This window comes from Bombina bombina, chromosome 5, assembly GCF_027579735.1.
Source record: "Bombina bombina isolate aBomBom1 chromosome 5, aBomBom1.pri, whole genome shotgun sequence".
In the NCBI taxonomy this organism is placed as follows: Eukaryota; Metazoa; Chordata; class Amphibia; order Anura; family Bombinatoridae; genus Bombina; species Bombina bombina.
The window spans coordinates 193,196,767-193,221,363 of NC_069503.1; the positions used below are offsets into that span (position 1 = coordinate 193,196,767).

General features: G+C 40.9%; 1 protein-coding gene across 1 annotated transcript in view; it reads left to right on the plus strand.

The window, feature by feature from the left end:
- RNF32 (ring finger protein 32) overlaps positions 1-24,597 on the plus strand; it is a 94,518-nt gene that overhangs the window by 35,383 nt on the left and 34,538 nt on the right. Inside the window, exon 6 of the mRNA XM_053712954.1 lies at positions 447-571. Within this exon, the coding sequence (XP_053568929.1) occupies positions 447-571 (125 nt within the window). The remainder of the gene's footprint in view (positions 1-446; positions 572-24,597) is intronic.

Consider the following 24,597-nt stretch of genomic DNA (forward strand, 5'->3'; position numbering starts at 1 on the left):
AGTGGAAATTCACTAATATTGTTTATGTGAAGGAGAGGCACTTGCTTTGTAATATAATGCATTGTAAAATAAGCTGTTCACTTCCCTCCATCCCGGTGAGCTTTTGAGAATTGGGCCCCTGGTGAGCCAATGACAAGAGGCATATGTGTGTAGCAACCAATCACCAGCTAGCTCCCAGTATTCCATTACTACTCCTAAGCTTACCCAATGTTTTTTTCAACAAAGTATACCAAGAGAACAAAGTAAATTTGATAACAGAAGTAAAGTTAAAGTAAAATGTTGTGCTCGGTCTGATTAATGAAAGATTAATTTTGTCTTTCTTGTCCTTTAAAGAGGGGAACATGTATTGTCTAATACATGATGTCAGAAAGAAGAGGCAATGGGGATTTTACCCAGAGAGATTACAAGACAACCAGTATGTTATCATTGTCACATTCCTTCTTTAGGTTTGTCTAGAAGCATATGAAAGGTTTACGGGAAAAAAGACCTGCCCAATGTGCAGAAAGAACCAGTATCACACTAGAGTGATTTATGACGGAGCCCGTCTCTTCAGGGAAAAATGTGCCACAAGGTATGAAACAGTTTGCATAAAAAAATGCTCCTAACTGTCTTTACAATACTGATGTTTTATGTAATGAATGTTGCATGGTCTGCTTTCTTTTGACCAGTAATGGCCAACTTGTGGCCCCTGGGCCAAACGTGGCACTATACACTAGTTTTTGTGGGGCCTGAGAAAAAAGCAGAACTAGCAGTGTGTGCCATAAATTTTGTGGACCCCCCCAAAAAAAACAAAAAACACAGCAGACATTGGGTACCATCTAACCTTACCTAAATGGGAGCAAAGAAATTACCACAAAACTAAATATCAGTGGTGAAGGGGGTACATATTGGGGCATTATCTTCTACTACTAACACCTAATATTTCTTTCTTTCTTAAGACACAGTGAGTCCACAGAATCAGCAATTACTGTTGGGAATATCACTCCTGGCCAGCAGTAGGAGGCAAAGAGCACCACAGCTAGCAGTTAAGTATCACTTCCCTTCCCACAACCCCCAGTCATTCTCTTTGCCTTCAGTGCAAGGAGGAGGTGAAGTTTAGGTGTCTGTTTAAGATTTCTTCTATCAAGATTTTTTTATTTTGGAAGCCTGAGCAGGCTTGCTCTGATCTTCCCTGACAATCTGGGTTTAGCTGTATTCCACGTTCGTCTCTTCAGTAGGGCTGTGGTAGCTTTTAAGCAGTTAGGAACTTGTGGGGTGGGCCTCACTGCGTTTTCCTGACAAGATTGCTGCCCTGCAACAGAATGCCAGAGTAGGCTTACTCTGTTCCTTCTTTTAACTACAGGTCACTGTGAGGAGTGACTTCCTCTCATGTCAGGTGAGCTGTCTCCCTGTCGGACAGGCAAGGGTGCAGGTAAGTGCCATTTTTTTTCTTAAGGTTGAGAAAGAAACCTGGCACTTCAGCAGTTCATAGACTGCACCTTATTTGGGACTATTATTCCTGAGAGTCAGGATGCCATAGATAGGATAGCAGGGCACTGTGTGGACGGCTACAGGACGTCAGAGTCCTAGAGAGACAGTGTTTTGCTTATGACAGATGCATTATAAAAGCAGTATACAGTCGTTAAGTTTTAAACTTTATTGGTGGCTCAGTCGGTTAGACTGCTTATATTGCAGTCATTAAATTTGGATAATTGTGCCGTTTTTTGATGGTTCAGGATGCAAGATGGACTTAGAGCCTATGCCTGTTATAGAGTGCAAACTTTGCTTGAATGCCCAAGTTGAACCCCTTTTGCCTTTTTGTAGTTCTTGTATTGAAAGAACTTTAATGTACAAAGACAGACTGTTTGATTCTGAGCCACCATTCTCGTAAGTGGATGCTGTCCAGGCAATGCTACAGCCTCTTCCACAAGTGTCCCAAACTGTATTATCGTCACATGCAGATCGGATCAAGTGGGAGGCAGACTCTCTCTGTTCTCGCAAGCTTGGGAACTAGATGTCCCAGAACCGTGGGCAGTGGATATAGTTTCCCAGGGTTACAAGTTAGAGTTCAAGACTTTTCCTCCCAGGGGCAGGTTCCACCTCTCAAGATTATCTGTAGACCAGATAAAAAGAGGGGCGTTCTTGAAATGTGTACAGGATCTTTCCCTCTTGGGAGTGATAGTTCCAGTCCCAATACAGGAACAGGGTCTCAGGTTCTACTCCAACCTGTTTGTGGTTCCCAAAAAAAGAGGGAACTTTTAGGCCCATTCTAGATCTAAAGTTACTCAACAAATTAGAGTACCATCCTTCAAGATGGAGACTATCCGTTCCATTCTTCCTCTGGTTAAGGAGGGTCAATTCATGACGACCATAGACCTGAAGGATGCCTACCTGCACGTTCACACTCAAAGGGATCATCACAAATTTCTGAGATTTGCCTATCTGGACAAACACTTTCAATTTGTAGCGTTTCCATTTGGCCTCGCCACAGCTCCCAGAATTTTCTCAAAGTTCCTGGGAGCTCTATTGGCAGTAATTCGGTCCCGGGGAATTGCAGTGGCACCCTATCTTGGACGACATTCTGGTTCAGGTGCCATCTTTACAACTAGCAGGCTTCCATGGACATAGTTCCCTTTGCTCGGTTCCATTTGAGACCTCTACAGCTATGCATGCTCACTCAATGGAAAGGGGGTTATGCAGACCTATCTCAAAAGATAGTTCTGGATCAATCAACAAGAGACTCCCTACCGTGGTGGCTGTCTCAAGAACATCTGTCCCAGGGGACATGCTTTCAGAGACCCTCTTGGGTAATTGTTACCACGGACGCCAGCCTGATGGGTTGGGGAGCAGTCTGGGACTCGCTGAAGGCGCAGGGACTTTTGTCTCAGGAGGAAACTGCTCTCCCCATAAACATATTGGAGTTGAGAGCAATCTTTAGTGCCTTAATGGTTTGGCCACAACTGGCTCTAGCCCGGTTTATCAGGTTCCAGTCAGACAACATAACCTCAGTGGCTTACATTAACCACCAGGGGGGAACTCGGAGTTCCTTAGCCATGAAGGAGGTGTCGAGAATCATTCAGTGGGTGGAGTCTCACAATTGCTATCTATCTGCCATCCACATCCCAGGAGTGGACAATTGGGAAGCGGATTTCCTGAGCAGACAGACTTTCCATCCCGGGGAGTAGGAACTCCATCCGGAAGTGTTCTCCAGGTTAACAATCAAATGGGGTTTTTCTGTAATTGGATCTGATGGCGTCTCATCAGAACACCAAGCTCCCAAAGTATGGTTCGAGGTCGAGAGATTCTCAGGCCTTTCTGATAGATGCTCTGGCAGTTCCTTGGAAATTCAGGTTGGCATATCTCTTTCCTCCGTTTGCTCTCCTTCCACAAGTCATCGCTCGGATCAAGCAGGAGAGAGTGTTGGTGATTCTAATAGCTCCTACGTGGCCACGCAGGATCTGGTATGCAGATCTAGTAGAAATGTCGTCTCTACCTCCGTGGAGACTCCCTCCTGAGGAAGGACCTTCTACTTCAGGGGCCTGCTTGGAAATTGAACGCTTGATTTTAGCTAAGCATGATTTTCCAAATCGGTCAGTGAGACCATGATTCAGGCTCGTAAGCCTGTCACTAGAAAGATTTACCACAAGATATGGTGTAAATATCTTTATTGGTGTGAGTCTAAAGGATATTCTTGGAGTAGAGTCAGGATCCCAAGAATCTTATCTTTTCTCCAGGAAGGCCTGGAGAAGGGGTTGTCTGTCAGTATCCTCAAGAGTCAGATTCCTGCTCTATCTATTTTGTTGCATAAGCGTCTGGTGGATGTGCCGGATGTACAATCCTTTTATTAGGCCTGTGTTTAAATCTATTGCTCCACCTTGGAGTCTTAACCTTGTTCTTAAAGTTTTGCAACAGGCTCTGTTTGAGCCTATGCAGTCCATAGATGTTAAGTTATTATCTTAGAACGTTTTGTTTCTTACTGCTATTTCTTCTGCTCGGAGGGTTTCTGAACTCTCAGCTTTGCAGTGTGACTCTCCTTATCTCATATTTCATGCAGATAAGGCAGTTCTTCGTACCAAGTTTGGTTTTCTTCCTAAGGTTATTTCGGACAGAAATATTAATCAGGAAATTGTTGTTACTTCTCTCTGTCCTAATCCTTCTTCTCATAAAGAAAGTTTGTTGCACAACTTAGATGTTGTGCGGGCTCTAAAATTTTATTTGGAGCCTACTAAGGATTTTCGTCAGTCTTCTGCATTGTTTGTTTGCTTTTCTGGAAAACGTAAAGGTCAGAAAGCTACTGCCACTTCTCTTTCTCTCTGGTTGAGAAGTATTATTTATTTGGCATATGAGACTGCTGGACAGCAGCCTCGTAAGAGAATTACAGCTCATTCCACTAGGGCTGTTTCTTTTTCTTGGGCTTTCAAGAATGAGGCTTCTATAGAACAGATTTGTAAGGCTGTGACTTTGTCTTCTTTGCACACTTTTTCTAAATTCTTTAAATTTGAAACTTTTGCCTTGGCTGAGGCTTCTTTTCGGAGAAAGGTTCTTCAAGCGGTGGTGCCTTCTGTTTAGGTTACCTGTCTTGTCTCTCCCTTATCATCTGTGTCCTCTAGCTTTGGTATTGATTCCCAACAGTAATTGCTGATTCCATGGACTCACCATATCTTAAGAAAGAAAACAAAATTTATGCTTACCTGATAAATGTATTTCTTTTTTGACACAGTGAGTCCACGGCCCTCCCTTGTTTTCAGACAGTTTTTTATATAAACCTCAGGCACCTCTACACCTTGAGGGATATTTATCAAGCCATCAACCGCAAATACACTGGAATTCCGCAGCGTAATTGTGGCGAGCCTGATTCGACCTAGTTATCAAAGCCTGCAGTCCAGCAAAAGTTGAAATCTGTGACGTAACATACAATCCGCCGGTCTCAATCCGAAACATATCGATGCTTACGTCGTTACAGATGTTCCGAATACAAATTCGGCACTATCTGACAACTTTTGCAAATTATCAAATTTCTAACAGGTACGCTCGCCACTATTCCGGCCCAGCGTACCTGGTTTTCAATCCGCCACCCTGGAGGCTGCGGATTCCATAGGAATCAATGGGAGTCTGAAAGCAGCGAAAGCTTTTATTCGATGCTGCCAGATATTCCATTGATTTCTATGGTAGAAAACCAGTAAAGTTTGCACCTAACACCCTAACATAACCCCTGAGTCTAAACACCCCTAATCTGCCGCCCCAACATCGCTAATGTTATTAACCCCTTTTCCGCTGCTCCCGGACACCGCCGCAACGAAATAAAAGTATTAACCCCTATTCCGCCGCTCCTGGAGCACACTGCAACTAAATAAATGTATTAACCCCTATCCCGCCGCTCCCGGACCCCATCGCAACTGTAATAAAATGATTAACCCCTGGCCTCTCACATCACTACCACTAACTAAACCTATTAACCCCTAAACCACCAGTCGCCCACATTGCCATAAACTAAATTAAGCTATTAACCCCTAAACCTAACAACCCGCTAACTTTACATTAAATATTAGCTCATCCCTATCTTATAATAAATTAAAACTTACCTTTAGAATTAAAATAAACTATATTAAACTATTAATTAACCTACCCTAACTATTATACTAAAATTACATTAAACTATAATAAACTATTAATTAACCTACCCTAACTATTATACTAAAATTACATTAAACTAACAATTAAATTAACTATATTACATATTTAAAAACCTAACCCTACTCAAGTTATTGAAATCTACTATTAAAAATTACTAAGTTACAAAAAATAAAAAACCACAGTATCAAAAATAAAAAAGAATTACACCTAATCTAAGAGCCCTATCAAAATATAAAAGACCCCCCAAAATAAAAAAAAACCCTAGCCTACACTAAACTACCAATGGCCCTTAAAAGGGCCTTTTTGCAGGGCATTGCCCCAAAGAAATCCGCTCTTTTACCTGTAAAAAAAAAAATACAAACACCCCCCCAACAGTAAAACCCACCATAAACACAACCAAACCCCCCAAATGCCCATACAAATGCCCTGAAAAGGGCATTTGTATGGGCATTGCCCTTAAAAGGGCATTTAGCTCTTTTACTGCCCAAAGTCAACAAAATAGTTGCCCACAGCACTATTTTCCATGTCTGTACTATTACAATAAAGCCTAATTAAGAATAAATAGTGCTGTGGACAACTATTTTGTTTATGTGATTGGGGGATCTGGCAGAGTCCCTGTCTTCACATGCACTGGTTGCTGTTTTATATGTGAGCATATGATAGTTACTGCCCAAAGTCCCTAACCTAAAATTAAAAACCACCCAATGAACCCTTAAAAAAACCTAACACTAACCACCGACGATCCACTTACAGTTTTTGAAGACTGGACATCCATCCTCATCCAAGCGGCAGAAGTCCTCAGCGAAGCTGGCAGAAGTCTTCATCCAAGCAGGCCGAAGTCTTAATCCAAGCGGGCAGAAGTCTTCATCCAGACGGCATCTTCTATCTTCATCCACCCGGCGCGGAGCGGCTCATCTTCAAGACATCCGGCATGGAGCGTCCTCTTCTTCCGATGGTCAACGACGAATGAAGTTTGCCTTTAAGGTACGTCATCCAAGATGGCTGATTGGATCAGCCAATAAGATGAAAGCTCAATCCTATTGGCTGATTGCAACAACCATCCGGATGGATGAAGATAGAAGATGCCGTCTGGATGAAGACTTCTGCCTGCTTGGATGAAGACTTCGGCCCGCTTGGATGAAGACTTCTGCCGGCTTCGCTGAGGACTTCTGCCGCTTGAATGAGAATGAATGTCCGGTCTTCGAAAACTATAAGTGGATCGTTGGTGGTTAGTGTTAGTTTTTTTAAGGGTTTATTGTATGGGTTTTAATTTTAGGTTAGGGACTTTGGGCAGTAAAAGAGCTAAATGCCCTTTTAAGGGCAATGCCCATACAAATGCCCTTTTCAGGGCAATGGGGAGCTTAGGTTTTTTAGATAGGGTTTTATTTGAGGGGGTTGGTTGTGTGGGTGGTGGGTTTTACTGTTAGGGGGGTGTTTGTATTTTATTTTTACAGGTAAAATAGCGGATTTCTTTGGGGCAATGTCCCGCAAAAGGCCCTTTTAAGGGCCATTGGTAGTTTAGTGTAGGCTAGGGTTTTTTTTATTTTAGATTAGGTGTAATTCTTTTTTATTTTTGATACTGTGGTTTTTTATTTTTTGTAACTTAGTGTTTTTTATATTTTGTAACTTAGTGTTTTTTATTTTTTGTAACTTAGTGTTTTTTTATTTTTTGTAACTTAGTTATTTTTTGTAATTTAGTAATTTTTAATAGTTAATTTAAATAATTTGAGTAGGGTTAAGTTTTTAAATATGTAATATAGTTAATTTAATTTTTAGTTTAATGTAATTTTAGTATAATAGGGTAGGTTAATTAATAGTTTAATATAGTTTAATCTAATTATAGTATAATAGTTAGGGTAATTTAATTAATAGTGTAATATAGTTTATTTTAATTCTAAAGGTAAGTTTACATTTATTATACGATAGGGATGAGGTAATTATAATGTAAAGTTAGCGGCTTGTTAGGTTTAGGGGTTAATAGCTTAATTTAGTTTATGGCGATGTGGAGGGCTGACGGTTTAGGGGTTAATAGGTTTAGTAAGCGGTAGTGATGTAGGAGGCCAGGGGTTTAGGGGTTAATACATTTATTTAGTGTCGTGGGGTCCGGGAGCGGCGAGATAGGGGTTAATACATTTCTTTTGGTGGCGGCGGGATAGGGGTTAATACATTTATTTAGGTGGTGGCAGGGTCCGGGAGCGACGGGATAGGGGTTAATAACTTTATTAAAGTTGCGGCGGGGTCCGGGAGAGGCGGGATAGGGGTTAAACATTTTAGTATAGTGGCAGTGTTTAGTGACGGTATAAATAAAGTTGTGAAAAAGCCAAATAGCATTGATCAATGACTGTTTGTTAAAGGGACAGTCTAGTATAAATTAAACTTTCATTATTCAGATAGGACTTTTAATTTTAATCAACTTTTTAATTTACTTTTACCATTAAATTTGCTTTTTTCGCTTGGTATTCTTAGTTTAAACTAAACATAGGTAGGCTCATATGCTAATTTCTAAGCCCTTGACTGCTGCCTCTTATCACATGCTTTTTAAATCTCTTTTCAACACAAAGAGACAGAAAGTACACGTGGGCCATATAGATAACACTGTGTTCAGGCACAGGGGGTTATTTAAGATTTATCACAAAACAATGCTAAATTTAAGACAATAGATAATAAACAGTCACAGTCATGTGATCAGGGGGCTGGAAGAAGGTTCCTAGATACAAGGTAACACAGAGGTAAAAAGTACAGTATATTAATATAACTGTGTTGGTTATGCAAAACTGGGGAATGGGTAATAAAGGGATTATCTATCTTTTAAAACAATAACAATTCTATGGTAGACTGTCCCTTTAACAACAGCCCGCTGCTCATCGCCTCGTACTTGCTGCGCGGCTTTTTGCAGGCTTTTTTGATAAATATGGCGATCGTATTCAGGTTCGCGGCCGCGATGTTAGGCAAGTGTATTGGTGCCGGCGAATGCAGCACAGTTGATGGCTTGATAATTCGGCCTCCTTGTGTTATTTGCTTTCTCTCCTTTTCCTTCGGTCGAATGACTGGGGGTTGTGGGAAGGGAAGTGATACTTAACAGCTTTGCTGTGGTGCTCTTTGCCTCCTCCTGTTGGCCAGGAGTGATATTCCCAACAGTAATTGCTGATTCCGTGGACTCACCATGTCAATAAATAAATAAATTTATCAGGTAAGCATAAATTTTGTTTTATGATTTCCCTCTTCTCTCTCCTATACCTCTTTCCTTGCTTTGAATAGAGCCGTGAACATGTAAAAAAGAGCTACCTTGCACATTTATGGCAGCTGGCACCTTTGAGGATTTGGAATGCTACTGTAATAAATTGGGGGACCCCCTCCGACCTGCCCTTGAGAACATTATGTGCTGTGTTCTCCACAGAAAATTTTGCCAGCCGGGTGGCATTATAAAGTAGCTGAAAGGGAGTAGTGTGATACTTTGTAATATTGTAACATTTACTGAGTGATGCGCCCATTACAAAAGGTCATGGGGAGAACATTGATATGTTGTTGTACCCTGAGCAATAGAGGGATGAACAGAGAGTAATTGTTTTCTTCTCTTAGGGGAGTTAAAGATTGTGGGTCCTGCACTGTGGGTATACAAAGTGTGTGAGGTGTGAGTATGTGATTGTAGTGTGTGTGTGTGTGTGTAGTATCTGTGTTAGTGAAGCATGTTTGTGAGTGAGGTGTGTGTGTATGTGATTGTAGTGTGTGTGCATGTGAGGTATGTAGTGTTTGTGTGTGAATACAGTGTTTGTGATTGTAGTGTGTGAGTGTAGAGTGTGTTTGTGCCGTGTATTTTTGACTCAAAAGCACATAAGCTACATAGGCTTGTTGGCTGACTTCAACTACTATCACAACTCTATTGATAGGCTGGAACAAGCCTCCACAAACATTACAGTACATATATTTCTTTCCTAAGATATGTAGAGTCCACAACGTCATTTCAATTACTAGTGGGAATATCACTCCTGGCCAGCAGGAGGAGGCAAAAAGCAAAAGTGTCACTCCCCTACCCATAATCCCCAGTCATTCTCTTTGCCTCTGTCAATGGAGGAGGTGAAGTTTGGTGCCTGAAGACAAATTTGAACTACAAGCAAGTTTTTGGGTTTAGCTGTGTCATGTCAATCTCTTCAGTAGAGTAGTGGTGGCTTTTAAGCAGTTAGAAAGTTGTGAGGTAGTCCTTGCTTGGTTTTCTAACATGTTTGTTGCCCATGGTATAGAAAGCCAGAGTTGGTTACTCTGTTCTTTCTTTTTTATCAGGTCTCTGTAAGGATTATGTGTCCTTTCACGCGTTGTGAGCTGTCTACCTGACAGCTGGATTTGCAGGTAAGTGCTTTTGTCTTTTAGGTATTGGAGACTTGCACTTAAAAGATTTTCTCTGCATTATTTTCATGGGACATGCAAAACCGTAGTACAGGATTTTATTAGGCAGTATGCAGGCACAGGAAATGTATGTGAGAGACTTTGGGGTTAACTTCCTTTATAGGTATGAAGGGGTTAACTTTTTAATTGTGGCTCATTTATTTATTACAAAAGTTAATCAACTCTGTTTGAAATGTGACATAGATTTAATCGGCTAAGAATCTTTATTTTCCTTGTCAATTCTGTGGGAATACCTTAAGCTTTGAACATGGAGCAGGGATCTGTTCCTATGGACAAATGTTTATTGTGTCTTGACGCCCAAATTGTTCTACCAATGCAATTTTGTTTCTCATGTTTAGAAAAAACTTTGAAAAGTAAAGATAAACTTTCTGTTTCTGAGACTAATGTCTCTCAGGATGTTGCTGTTCTGGCAATGCCAAAGCTTTCTCCTCTCACGTCCAAGCCTCCATGGCGTCACATACAGTGCCCTGCAGTTCCTCTCAGCCTCCTGGAGGAGTTTATTTGCCTGCAGATTTTGCTGCACAGGTATCTTCTGCGGTATCTGCATCAAAGGTCAAAAGTCTTCCTCTCCCTCTTCCAAGCAGGAACAGTCCAAGTCTTCTTGGAATCCCAATAAGTCTTGGAACAAGGGGAAGCAATCAAAGAAACCGTCGGCTGAGTCTAAGTCAGCATGAAGGGTCTGCCCCGGTCCGGGATCGGGTGGGGGACAAACTTTCCCTTTTTTGTCAAGCGTGGATACGAGATGATACGAGATGTCCCAGATCCTTGGGCTGTGGACATAGTATCTCAGGGCTACAAAATAGAATTCAAATCTTACCCTCCCAGGGGCAGATTCCACCTCTCAAGATTATCTGCAAACCAGGTAAAAAGAGAGGCATTCTTGAACTGCGTTCAGGACCTTTTCTCCCTGGGAATGATTGTTCCATCCTTCAAAATGGAAACCATTCGTTCCATTCTGCCTTTGGTCCAAGAGGGTCAGTTCATGACGACCATAAACCTGAAGGACGCGTATCTTCATGTTCCCATCCACAGGGATCATCACAAATTCCTGAGATTCGCTTTTCTAGACAAGCACTTTTAGTTTGTGGCTCTTCCATTTGGCCTTGCCACAGCTCCCAGAATTTTCTCAAAGGTTCTGGGGGCTCTCTTGGCAGCAGTCAGGTCTTGGGGAATTGCAGTGGCGCCCTACCTGGACGACATATTGGTTCAGGCGCCATCTTTTCAACAAGCAGACTCTCATACAGAGATCTTGTTGTCTTTTCTACACACAGATGGAAAGTGAATCTGGAAAAGAGTTCCCTTGTTCCAGCTACAAGGGTGGTTCTCTTAGGAACCATAATAGATTCCCTATCTATGAAAAATTTTCTGACAAGAGGTCAGAAAATCAAAAAATTTCTCCTCTTGCCTCGGCCATCAATGGCTCAATGTATGCAGGTAATTGGTCTGATGGTCGCTTCCATGGACATTATTCGCTTTGCTCAATTCCATCTGAGAGCTCTGCAATTATGCATGCTCAGACAGTGGAACGGAGACCATTCGGATCTATCTCAGGTGATAGATCTAGACCAGTCGACAAGAGACTCTCTCCCGTGGTGGCTTTCTCAGGAGCATCTGTCTCAGGGCACATGCTACAGGAGACCTTCCTGGGTGATCGTGACCACAGATGCCAGCCTGCTAGGCTGGGGAACAGTCTGGGACTCATTAAAGGTGCAGGGACTATGGACTCGGGAGGAGTCTGCTCTCCCTATAAACATCTTGGAGTTCTACCAGGGAGGAACTCAGAGTTCCTTAGCCATGAAGGAGGTGTTTCACGGATTATTCAGTGGGCAGAAGCTCACAATTGTTGTCTATCTTCCATCCACATTCCAGGAGTGGACAACTGGGAGGCGGATTTCCTGAGCAGACAGACATTTCATCCTGGGAAGTGGGCTCTCCATCCGGAGGTGTTCTCCAGGTTAACCCTCAAATGTGGGGTGTCGGAGTTGGATCTGATGGCGTCTCGGCAGAATGCCAAGCTTCCAAAGTACTTGTTAAGGTCAAGAGATCCGCAGGCAGCTCTGATAGAGGCTCTGGCGGTTCCTTGGAATTTTTATCTAGCATACCTGTTTCCTCCGTTTGCGCTCCTTCTACAAGTCATTGCTCGTATTAAACAAGAGATAGCTCCTGCATAGCCTCACAGAATCTGGTATGCAGACCTGGTGAAGATGTCATCTTTTCCAACTTGGAGGTTACCTCTAAGAAAGGACCTTCTAACTCAGGGTCCATTCCTCCATCCAAATCTCGTTTCTCTGAAGCTGACTGCTTGGAGATTGAACGCTTAGTTCTGACTAAGTGTGGGTTTTCTAAGTCGGTCATTAAGACCATGATCCAGGCTCGCAAGCCTGTTACTCGTAAAATTTACCATAAGGTATGGCGTAAATACCTTTATTGGTGTGAATCAAAGGGCTACTCTTGGAGTAGGGTTCAGGATTCCTAGAATTTTGTCTTTTCTCCAGGAAGGCCTGGAGAAAGGGTTGTCAGTCAGTTCTCTGAAAGGTCAGATTTCTGCATTCTATTCTTTTACATAAGCGTCTGGCAGATGTGCCAGATGTTCAATCTTTTTGTCAGGCCCTGGTCGGAATCAGGCCTGTGTTTAAACCGGCTGCTCCTCCTTGGAGCCTTAACAAAGTTCTTAGAGTTTTGCAACAGGCTCCGTTTGAGCCAATGCATTCCATAGATATTAAGCTGGTATCTTGGAAGGTTTTGTTTCTTGTTGCTATTTCTTCTGCTTGGAGAGTTTCTCAACTCTCGGCTTTGCAGTGCGATTCGCCTTACCTTATTTTTCATGCGGATAAGGCGGTTCTTCGTACTAAGTTGGGGTTTCTCCCTAAGGTGGTTTCGGATAGAAATATTAATCAGGAAATTGTTGTTCCTTCTCTCTGTCCTAATCCTTCTTCTCATAAGGAACGTCTGTTGCACAACTTGGATGTTGTGCGTGCTCTAAAAGTCTACCTACAGGCTACTAAGGATTTTCGCCAGTCTTCTGCCCTGTTTATTTGTTTCTCAGGAAAGTGTAAGGGTCAGAAGACTACTTCTACTTCTCTTTCCCTCTGGTTGAGAAGTATGATTCTTTTTGCATATGAGTCTGCTGGACAGCAGCCTCCTGAGAGAATTACTGCTCATTCCACTAGGGCTGTCTCCTCTTCTTAGACTTTCAAAAATTAAACTTCTGTGAAACAGATTTGCAAGGCTGCAACTTGGTCCTCTCTGCATACTTTTTCCAAATTCTACAAATGTTATACTTTTGCCTCGGCTCAGGCATCTTTTGGGAGAAAGGTTCTCCAAGAGGTGAAGCCTTCTGTTTAGGTGTGCCTGTCTTGTTCTCCCTCCCTATTCATTCCGTGTCCTCTAGCTTGGGTATTGGTTCCCACTAGTAATTGAAATGACGTTGTGGACTCTCCATATCTTAGGAAAGAAAACAAAATTTATGCTTACCTGATAAATTTCTTTCTTTCCGGATATGGAGAGTCCACGACCCCATCCTTGATTAAGACAGTTTTTTTGTCTAACCCTCAGGCACCTCTACACCTTTGTGTTATTCCTTTTTCCATTTCCCTTTGGTCGAATGACTGGGAATTATGGGTAGGGTAAGGAAACTTAACAACTTTGCTGCAGTGCTCTTTCTGTGCCTCCTTCTGCTGGCCAGGAGTGATATTCCCACTAGTAATTGGAATAATGTTGTGGACTCTCCATATCCAGAAAGAAAGAAAGAAATTTATCAGGTAAGCATACGTTTTGTTTTTAGCTTAGGCAGGTCTGTTTTTTTGTAACACAAACATTGTATTACATTTTAAAATGTCATCTTTTTCATGCAACAAGAAGATGTTTGCCTTTCCTGTGCTTGTAACCTTTACTGGTATATTTAGAATAAAAAGAGAAAGAAAATTTGGTATTATTCTTCCAAAATTTAAGAACAGGTAGAAAACCCTTTATCCAAACTTCTTGGGACCAGAAAAGGTTTTTATTTCGTAATAGTTTGGATTGTGGGATATTTACATCTGTAAAATGGTCAGCTTGGAGAGTGTAAAGTGTAAAAAAAAATATCTTATCTTATACATGTAACCTAAAGGTAGTTTTATATCACGTTTAATACTTTTGTCTACATAGTACCATCAGAAAGATAGTACAGTATTGTAATCAAAAAGTAGTAGTTGTTGGTTTAAATAAATATGGGGCCAGATTACAAGTGGAACGCTATTGTTTGTGCGCAAGTGATATCGGGTTTTCTCGTTCATTTGCGTGCAAGTTAAAATGTGCTCGTATTACAAGTTTAAATGCGAACACGTGAGACTATTTATGCTAGAATGATTACCGCGACCTCAGAGCTCTGCTTAACTGTTTCGCAAAACAAAAAACTGTCACAAAACACATCAAAAATACATTACAAAGTAAAGTAACACTCATAATAACATTATCGAAGACAAATTATTCAAAAAAATATTGCACAAAACAGTTATAATGGCTCAAATATATGAGGTCTCAGGTGTTAGAGAAAAAGGGCTGCAAAGGGCTTTAATATAGAGAATGTCTAAAGATATACATGTGTGTGTATATATATATATATATATATATATATCAGAGACGTGCGGTGACGTCAGAGCAGGGACGTGCAGTCACTAGAGGCAGGTGAGTCAGGGCTTCACCTCTCATATGGGCAAAAATATATATATTTTTTGGCTTTAAAAAAAATAAAAAAATTGCAATTTGTTTTTTCCACAGCTACATGTTGTGCAATGGAGAGGCACAAGCAGGTCTGCTGCCCTCCATTACACAACATGCTGCGCCACCTACTGGATGAAAGTGGTTAAGATCATTGCATGGCCCATAAGTGCTTATTTGAGGCAGGCCTCTTTGGGGCTGACCCAATCTAGTGAGAGGCATAACTCAGGGTTGGGGCTGGATGTTAAATCATATGAAACAAAACAAAAACGATAAAAAAAAACAACTTTCATTTATTTTGTTGCTGCCGTGTTCAGCTGCCAGCTTTGCTTCAGTGATAAAGAGAGTTCTGTACTTCCCCTCCAAGTGCAGTGGAGTGTGCCGCTGTCACTTCCTTACAGAGCAGGAAGAGATGCAGTGAGCAGTGTTTTAGACACATTTTATTGAAGTAAGTGCTGCAACCTTAGATTTTACTGAAAAGGATTCTGTTAGTGAAAATTATAATTTTATGAATGTGGTTTAGTGTTTTTTGTTTTTTTACTCTTTTACATCAGTTTAAGGATCGTTTTTGTATTTAGTTTACTCAAACTTTACACCCACTACCTAAGCAGCTTGCCTCTGTACTCCACACTAGTTTATAGTCTCACTCTCTTTCTGAACTTATGAACTCTCTGTAGCTCTGCAACAGTGTTTTCTCAAAACATTATCTTACTATTATGCTGTTTGTATGGATGAGTTGTTATTTGACCAGAGGAAGCGAACCAAAAGCATGGTAATGTAAAATGAAACCAAGCAGTTTAGAATGAGTTATAGAAAATATTCTCCATGGCTCCTGTAGCTATAGTATTACATTTAAACCAGTGATTCCTTAGGTGTATGTTGGACAACCATGATGTAGACAACAAATAATAATTTATTAATGCTCCCATTCATATGTGCTGTTCTGTTTCAGATATTTAAAATAGATTGTAGACTATTAGCATTTGATAGTCACTTAAAATATTATTTAAACATTCAGTGGTGCCTCCCCCCTTTCAGTGTTCCCTCTCTCCCCACTTATGTGTCTCTCTCCTCCCTCTGTCTCCCTCTCTCCCCCTTCTGTCTCTCTCCCCTCTGTCTCCCCTCTTTCTCCCCTCTGTCTTTCTCCCCTCTGTCTCTCTCCCCTCTGTCTCTCTCCCCTCTGTCTCTCTCTCTCTCTCTCTCCCTTCTGTTGCTCTCTCTCCCTTCTCTTGCTCTCTCTCCCCTCTGTCTCTCTCTCTCCCCTCTGTCTCTCTCTCTCCCCTCTGTCTCTCTCTCTCCCCTCTGTCTCTCTCTTCCCTTTGTCTCTCTCTTCCCTTTGTCTCTCTCTTCCCTCTGTCTCTCTCTTCCCTCTGTCTCTCCCATCTGTCTCTCTCTCCCCTCTGTCTCTCTCTCCCCTCTGCATCTCTCACCTCTGGGTCTCTCTCTGTCTCTCTCTCCCCTCTGTCTCTCTCTCCCCTCTGTCTCTTTCTCTCCCCTCTGTCTCTCTCTCCCCTCGGTGTGTCTCTCTCTCCCCCCCCTCTCTCTCTCCACTGTGTGTGTGTCTCTCTCTCTCCCCTCTGTCTCTCTCTCTCCCCTCTGTCTCTCTCTCTCTTCTCTCTCCCCTCTGTGTGTCTCTCTCCCCTCTGTTTTTCTCTCCCCTCAGCCTCTCACTCCTCTCTGGGTCTCTCTCTCTCTCTCTCTCTCTCTCTCTCTGTCTCTCTCTTCCCTCTGTCTCTCTCTCTCTTCTCTCTCTCCCCTCTCTCTCTCTCTCCCCTCTCTCTCTCTCCCCCCCCCCCCCTCTTTCTCTCTCTCCTCTGTCTCTCTCCCCTATGTCTCTCTCTCTCTCCCCTCTGTTTTTCTCTCCCCTCAGCCTCTCACTCCCCTCTGGGTCTCTCTCTGTCTCTCTCTCCCCTCTGTCTCTCTCTCTCTTCTCTCTCTCCCTCCCTCCCTCTCTATCTCTCTCCCATCTGTGTCTCTCTCTCCCCTGTCTCTCTCTCTCTCGGTCTCTCTCTCTCTCTCGGTCTCTCTCTCTCTCCCCCCCTCTGTCTCATGTAGCTATAGTATTTAATTTAAACCAGTGATTCCTTAGGTTTATGTTGGACAACAAATAATAATATATTTATGCTCCCATTCATATGTGCTGTTCTGTTTCAGATATTTAAAATAGATTGTAGACTATTAGCATTTGATAGTCACTTAAAATATTACTTAAAAATTCAGTGGTCCCTCTTACCCCCTCCCCCCTTGTGTGTGTCTCTCTCTCTCTATCCATCTCTCTCTCCGTCTCTTTCTCTATCCATCTCTCTCTCTCCCTGTCTCTGCCACTCCCTCTGTCTCTCTCCTTATGTGTCGTTCTCCCCCATGGTCTCTTTCTCTCTCTGTCTCTCTTCCTCCCCCTCTGACTCTCTCATCCCTTATGTGTCTCTCTAACCCTCTGTGTGTGATTGTGTCTCTCTCCCTCTCCCCCCGAGTGCTTTTCTGTGTTTCTGTCTACCTTTTATTTATTTAATTTATGAATTGGTGGTGCCATCTGAGGGTGTGGCTTTATTTAAAGGGATGGGGTCAAGCATTTTTATATTTACTGAATAATGAAGGAATCTATAAGCATAATTTGCAGCATTAAAGTAAAAAGTATGTTTTAATGGGCCTGGATTTCTAGATCTCATAATCAGAGCAAACATTTTGTTATCTGGCAAGAGTTTCTGTTACAATCCTTTAGACTAAAAGCAGATGTTTACTAAGTTGACCCGTTTTCCAAGACACCATTTAAAGGGACATGAAACCCATATTTTCTTTCATGATTTAGAAAGAGCATGCAATTTTAAATAACTTTCCAATTTCCATCTAATATCTAATTTTCTTAATTCTTTTGATATTCTTTTAATATCCTTTGTTGAAAATCATATCTAAATATGCTCAGTTGCTGCTGATTGGTGGCTGCACATAGATACCTCATGTGATTGGCTCACCCATGTGCATTGCTATTTCTTCAACAAAGGATATCTAAAGAATGACGGCGTATCCTAGCCAGTGCCTCACCAGCCTCTGACTTATAAATACATATGTATACATATATATAAGTGCATTGGAGCCCTTTGCAGTGAACTACATAAAAACATGTAAAAGTATATATATGCAATATTCATTTTTAATAAATGTTTTAACTATGTATTTACTGTAAATATTTCACATTCCAATGTTCTGCACGTGTTCTAATTGTTTATAAATGGACATTCCTATATATATCTGTATATATCTATACTTATATATAATTTTTATTTTTATATATATATATATATATATATATATATATATATATATATATATATATATATATATATATACTGTGTGTGTGTATATGTATATATATATATATATATATATATATATATATATAGTACCAAAATACAATTTTTATATATATATATATTTATGAATAAATAGAACACTCTTCTATGTGAAGAACATTGAAATGTGAAATATTCATATTTTCATGTCTGGGTAGCGCACTTGAGAATATGCATTCGGGTTAGCGCAAGAGTGGGGTGTTAGTTTGTTTCTTTCCTATGACATGGAGAGTTCACAACGTCATTTCAATTACTAGTGGGATATTTAACTCCTGGCCAGCAGGAGGAGGCAAAGAGCACCCCAGCAAAGCTGTTAAGTGTAAATACCTTACCCATAACCCCCAGTCATTCTCTTTGCCTCTGTCAATGTAGGTTGTGCGTAGTTGGTGTCTGAAGAATTGAATCCTTTTATGAGTACTTTTCAATGCAAGCAAGGATTGGGGTCTAGCCGTGTCCATGTCAATCTCTTGAGTAAGAGTAGTGGTGGCTTTTAGCAGTTAAAAGGCAGCAAGCAAGTCATTGCTTTACTTTTAACACTTTGCTACCCCTTTGTAGAAAGCGAGAGTTGGTTACTCTGTTCTTTCTTTTCCTACATGTCCATGACAGGGAGCGATGTACCTGCCGCACCTAAGGATCAGCATCTATCATGCAATTGGATCTAAGGTAAGTGCCTTTGCCTTCTAGGTACAGAAGGGCAGCAGCACTTAAGAGGTTAACCCTCATTTTCAGATCCTTTCTGGGACATAATAATCCCTATAACTTAAGGATTCACATTAGGGACAAAATATTTGACTTAGATACAGTATGGCACTTATTTACAGTATGAGCAGGCATCTTGGCTAAGGGATATAAGGGGTTAATAGTAAAGGATATCCTTTATTTCATAACCTATCTCTCCTTTATACTTCTATGTTGGGAGGTTTATTTTATTATTGCTCTTGAGGGCTTATTTACTTGGTCCTTAAAACGGGAAAGCCGTTTTTTAACTTAGTCACTTTTGCACATTTTTTTCACTGAAGAAAAATATTGCGCAGCTGGAAGTTTCTTGTGCCTGATTAGAGTTTATCTTCTACCCGGATCGTCTAAGAGGAGAGGAAATCTCTATAAGGAGTTTCGTTTTTCCTCTTACTAGTGGGGTTTCTCTTTTGGTTGGTAGGAGCCTCAGGCAATCTGAGTTTTTTTTTCAATACCGACTTTGATGTTTATTTTTCATTTTCTACACCCTGAATAATTAATTTGATAATTACATTTTTCTTAACATAATATTTTTGTCTTTACTAGTGGGACATATTATACTATAGCATGGACTCAGTCCTTCTCTATGGATAAATGTTTATTATGTTTAGAGGCCCAAATTGTTCTTCCTATGCAATTTTGTTCCTCTTGTTTAGCTAAAGCTTTAAAATTTAAGGATAAATTATTCCCTTCTGAGCCAACTGTCTCTCAGGATAATGCTGTATGTGATATGCTTCAGCTTTCTCCTCAAACGTCCCAAGCCTTAATTGTTTCTCATACTGTGCCTTCTGTGTCCTCTCATCCTCCTGGGGTGTTTTTTTTACATGGGGATTTTGCCGCTCAGATTACTTCTGCAGTATCGGCAGCTTTGTCAGCCATCTCTTCTGCGGGTAAGCGTAAAAGGAAATCTAATCATTTGCCTGCTAGTAAGGTTTCTGACCCCTCTAAGTCTGCATTAGTCAATCTTTCTCATTTGTCTGATGAGGAAAATACTTCAGTAGCTTCTGAAGGTTAAATCTCAGACTTTGACACTTTAGCAGAAAAATCTTTAAAATCTGAAGAAGTAAATTTTAGTTTTAAGCTTGAGCACCTACGGTTATTACTGAAGGAGGTTCTAGCTACTTTGGATGACTCTGAACCTTCAGTTGCTGTCAACCCCTTGAAGTCTTCTAAACTGGATAGAGTTTATGATTCTCCATCTTCTGAGAAAGTTTTTCCTGTTCCAAGAAAGATGTCTGAAATTATAGCTCAGGAATGGGCTAAGCCAGGGGTTCCTTTTTCCCCTTCCCCTGTTTTTAAAAAAATGTTTCCTGTTGCTGACTCTATTCACGATTCTTGGCGCACTGTGCCTAAAGTAGAAGGAGCTATTTCTACTCTTGCTATGAGAACTACCATTCCTATAGAGGATAGTTGTTCTTTTAAGGATCCCATGGACAAAAAGATAGAGGCTTACTTAAAAAAGATGTATATCAATCAGGGATTACAGTGGCAACCTGCAGCGAGTACTTTTAATTTAGGGTCCTTTCCTCAATCCAAACCTAGATTCTCTGAAGCTGACTGCTTGGAGATTGAACGCCTAGTTCTGTCTAGACGTCTTTTTTCTAAAGCGGTCATTGAAACTATGCTACAGGCTCGCAAACTGGTTACTCCCAAGATTTACCATAAGATATGGAGTAAATATCTTTATTGATGTGAATCTAAAGGGTTCTGGAGCCGGGTGAGGATTCCCCCAGATTTTGTCTTTTCTTCAGGTGGGCCTGGAGAAGGGTTTGTCGGTCAGTACTCTAAAGGGTCATATTTCTGCGTTATCTATCCTTTTGCACAAACGTCTGGCAGACTTGCCAGATGTTCAAGCTTTTGTCCAGGCTCTGGTTAGAATCATGCCTGTGTTGATACCTGTTGCTCCCTCGTGGGGCCTTAACCTAGTTCTAAGCGTTTTGCAGCAGGCTCCGTTTGAGGCGATGCATGCTGTTGATATAAAGTTGATATCTTGGAAGGTTTTGTTTCTCCTTGCTATTTCTTCCGCTCGTAGAGTTTCTGAACTTTCAGCTCTGCAGTGTGATTCCCCGTATCTTATTTTTCATGGAAATAAGGCGGTCCTTCGTACTAAATTCGGGTTTCTCCCTAAGGTGGTGTTGGATCAAAACATTAATCAGGAAATTGTTGTTCCTTCTTTCTTTTCCATTTCCTACGACTGAATGACTGGGGGTTATGGGTAAGGTAGTTATACTTAACAGCTTTGCTGGGGTGCTCTTTGCCTCCTCCTGCTGGCCAGGAGTTGAATATTCCACTAGTAATTGGAATGACGTTGTGGACTCTCCATGTCCGGAAATAAATAAATTTATCAGGTAAGCATATTTTTTTTTCCATTGACTTCTATGAGTGAATAGCGCATACACAATTCAAAGCACAGTTTAATAAAACATACACACGTCTACTAAAAATACACATACAAGATTAAAGTGTAAAAACAGCTTATTTGGTCATATCACCACATGAGGGTAGCTTCCACTGGACTCCGCAAAATCCAAAGGTCACAGCTCCTTATACTAAAACTGCCCGCAGCTAGAAAGGCAGGTTTCTGGATCAGATGTTATTTGTCGGTCACAGAAGGTGTGCCTGAACATGGGCTTTGGTTGTTAGTATTCAAATGGCAATGTGCAGGACCAAACGCTACACAGCAAATTTACCCCTACGCGTTTCGTCTGCCGACATGCAGACTTTCTCAAAGGGTCAAATCAAACAACTGTGACCGACAAATAACATCTGATCCAGACAGCTGCCTTTCTAGCTGCGGGCAGCTTTAGTATAAGGAGCTGTGACTTTTGGATGTTGCAGAGTCCAGTGGAAGTTACCCTTGTGTGGTGATATGACCAGATAAGCTGTTTTTACACTTTAATCTCGTATGTGAATTTGTTAATAGACGTGTGTATGTTTCATTAAACTGTGCTTTGAATCGTGTATGTGCTGTTGTCTTCTTCTATTCTCATATGTCCTTCAAGCGGATTCCACACTGTGTAGGTCCGGGCTACATAGGCAGCTTCATGAGGAAAAGAAAACACAGCGAAGCCTTCGACGCCAAGACCTCGGGATTTTGATTGGATAGGACTTGTGTATTAACAATCAACCTATACAAGTAGTTTCTTTCATGTAATTAGCAAGAGTCCATGAGCTAGTGACGTATGGGATATACATTCCTACCAGGAGGGGCAAAGTTTCCCAAACCTCAAAATGCCTATAAATACACCCCTCACCACACCCACAATTCAGTTTTACAAACTTTGCCTCCTATGGAGGTGGTGAAGTAAGTTTGTGCTAGATTCTACGTTGATATGCGCTCCGCAGCAAGTTGGAGCCCGGTTTTCCTCTCAGCGTGCAGTGAATGTCAGAGGGATGTGAGGAGAGTATTGCCTATTTGAATGCAGTGATCTCCTTCTACGGGGTCTATTTCATAGGTTCTCTGTTATCGGTCGTAGAGATTCATCTCTTACCTCCCTTTTCAGATCGACGATATACTCTTATTTATATACCATTACCTCTGCTGATTCTCGTTTCAGTACTGGTTTGGCTTTCTACAAACATGTAGATGAGTGTCCTGGGGTAAGTAAATCTTATTTTCTGTGACACTCTAAGCTATGGTTGGGCACTTTGTTTATAAAGTTCTAAATATATGTATTCAAACATTTATTTGCCTTGACTCAGAATGTTCAACATTCCTTATTTTCAGACAGTCAGTTTCATATTTGGGATAATGCATTTGAATCAAACATTTTTTCTTACCTTAAAAATTTGACTCTTTTTTCCCTGTGGGCTGTTAGGCTCGCGGGGGCTGAAAATGCTTCATTTTATTGCGTCATTCTTGGCGCAGACTTTTTTGGCGCAAAAAATCTTTTCCGTTTCCGGCGTCATACGTGTCGCCGGAAGTTGCGTCATTTTTTGACGTTCTTTTGCGCCAAAAATGTTGGCGTTCCGGATGTGGCGTCATTTTTGGCGCCAAAAGCATTTAGGCGCCAAATAATGTGGGTGTCTTATTTGGCGCTAAAAAATATGGGCGTCGCTTTTGTCTCCACATTATTTAAGTCTCATTTTTCATTGCTTCTGGTTGCTAGAAGCTTGTTCTTTGGCATTTTTTCCCATTCCTGAAACTGTCATTAAGGAATTTGATCAATTTTGCTTTATATGTTGTTTTTTCTCTTACATATTGCAAGATGTCTCACGTTGCATCTGAGTCAGAAGATACTTCAGGAAAATCGCTGTCTAGTGCTGGAACTACCAAAGCTAAGTGTATCTGCTGTAAACTTTTGGTAGCTATTCCTCCGGCTGTTGTTTGTATTAATTGTCATGACAAACTTGTTAATGCAGATAATATTTCCTTTAGTAATGTACCATTGCCTGTTGCAGTTCCTTCAACATCTAAGGTGCAGAATGTTCCTGATAACATAAGAGATTTTGTTTCTGAATCCATCAAGAAGGCTATGTCTGTTATTTCTCCTTCTAGAAAACATAAAAAATCTTTTAAAACTTCTCTCCCTACAGATGAATTTTTAAATGAACATCATCATTCTGATTCTGATGACTCTTCTGGTTCAGAGGATTCTGTCTCAGAGATTGATGCTGATAAATCTTCATATTTATTTAAAATGGAATTTATTCGTTCTTTACTTAAAGAAGTACTAATTGCTTTAGAAATAGAGGATTCTGGTCCTCTTGATACTAATTCTAAACGTTTAGATAAGGTATTTAAATCTCCTGTGGTTATTCCAGAAGTTTTTCCTGTTCCTAATGCTATTTCTGAAGTAATTTCTAAAGAATGGGATAAATTGGGTAATTCATTTACTCCTTCTAAACGTTTTAAGCAATTATATCCTGTGCCGTCTGACAGATTAGAATTTTGGGACAAAATCCCTAGAGTTGATGAGGCTATTTCTACCCTTGCTAAACGTACTACTATTCCTACGTCAGATGGTACTTCGTTTAAGGATCCTTTAGATAGGAAAATTGAATCCTTTCTAAGAAAAGCTTATCTGTGTTCAGGTAATCTTCTTAGACCTGCTATATCATTGGCTGATGTTGCTGCAGCTTCAACTTTTTGGTTGGAAACTTTAGCGCAACAAGTAACGGATCATGATTCTCATAATATTATTATTCTTCTTCAGCATGCTAATAATTTTATCTGTGATGCCATTTTTGATATTATCAGAGTTGATGTCAGGTTTATGTCTCTAGCTATTTTAGCTAGAAGAGCTTTATGGCTTAAGACTTGGAATGCTGATATGGCTTCTAAATCAACTCTACTTTCCATTTCTTTCCAGGGTAACAAATTATTTGGTTCTCAGTTGGATTCTATTATCTCAACTGTTACTGGTGGGAAAGGAACTTTTTTACCACAGGATAAAAAATCTAAGGGTAAAAACAGGGCTAATAATCGTTTTCGTTCCTTTCGTTTCAACAAAGAACAAAAGCCTGGAGCAGTTTCAGTTTGGAAACCATCTCCAGTCTGGAATAAATCCAAGCCTTCTAGAAAGGCAAAGCCTGCTTCTAAGTCCACATGAAGGTGCGGCCCTCATTCCAGCTCAGCTGGTAGGGGGCAGGTTACGTTTTTTCAAAGAAATTTGGATCAATTCTGTTCACAATCTTTGGATTCAGAACATTGTTTCAGAAGGGTACAGAATTGGTTTCAAGATGAGACCTCCTGCAAAGAGATTTTTTCTTTCCCGTGTCCCAGTAAATCCAGTGAAAGCTCAAGCATTTCTGAATTGTGTTTCAGATCTAGAGTTGGCTGGAGTAATTATGCCAGTTCCAT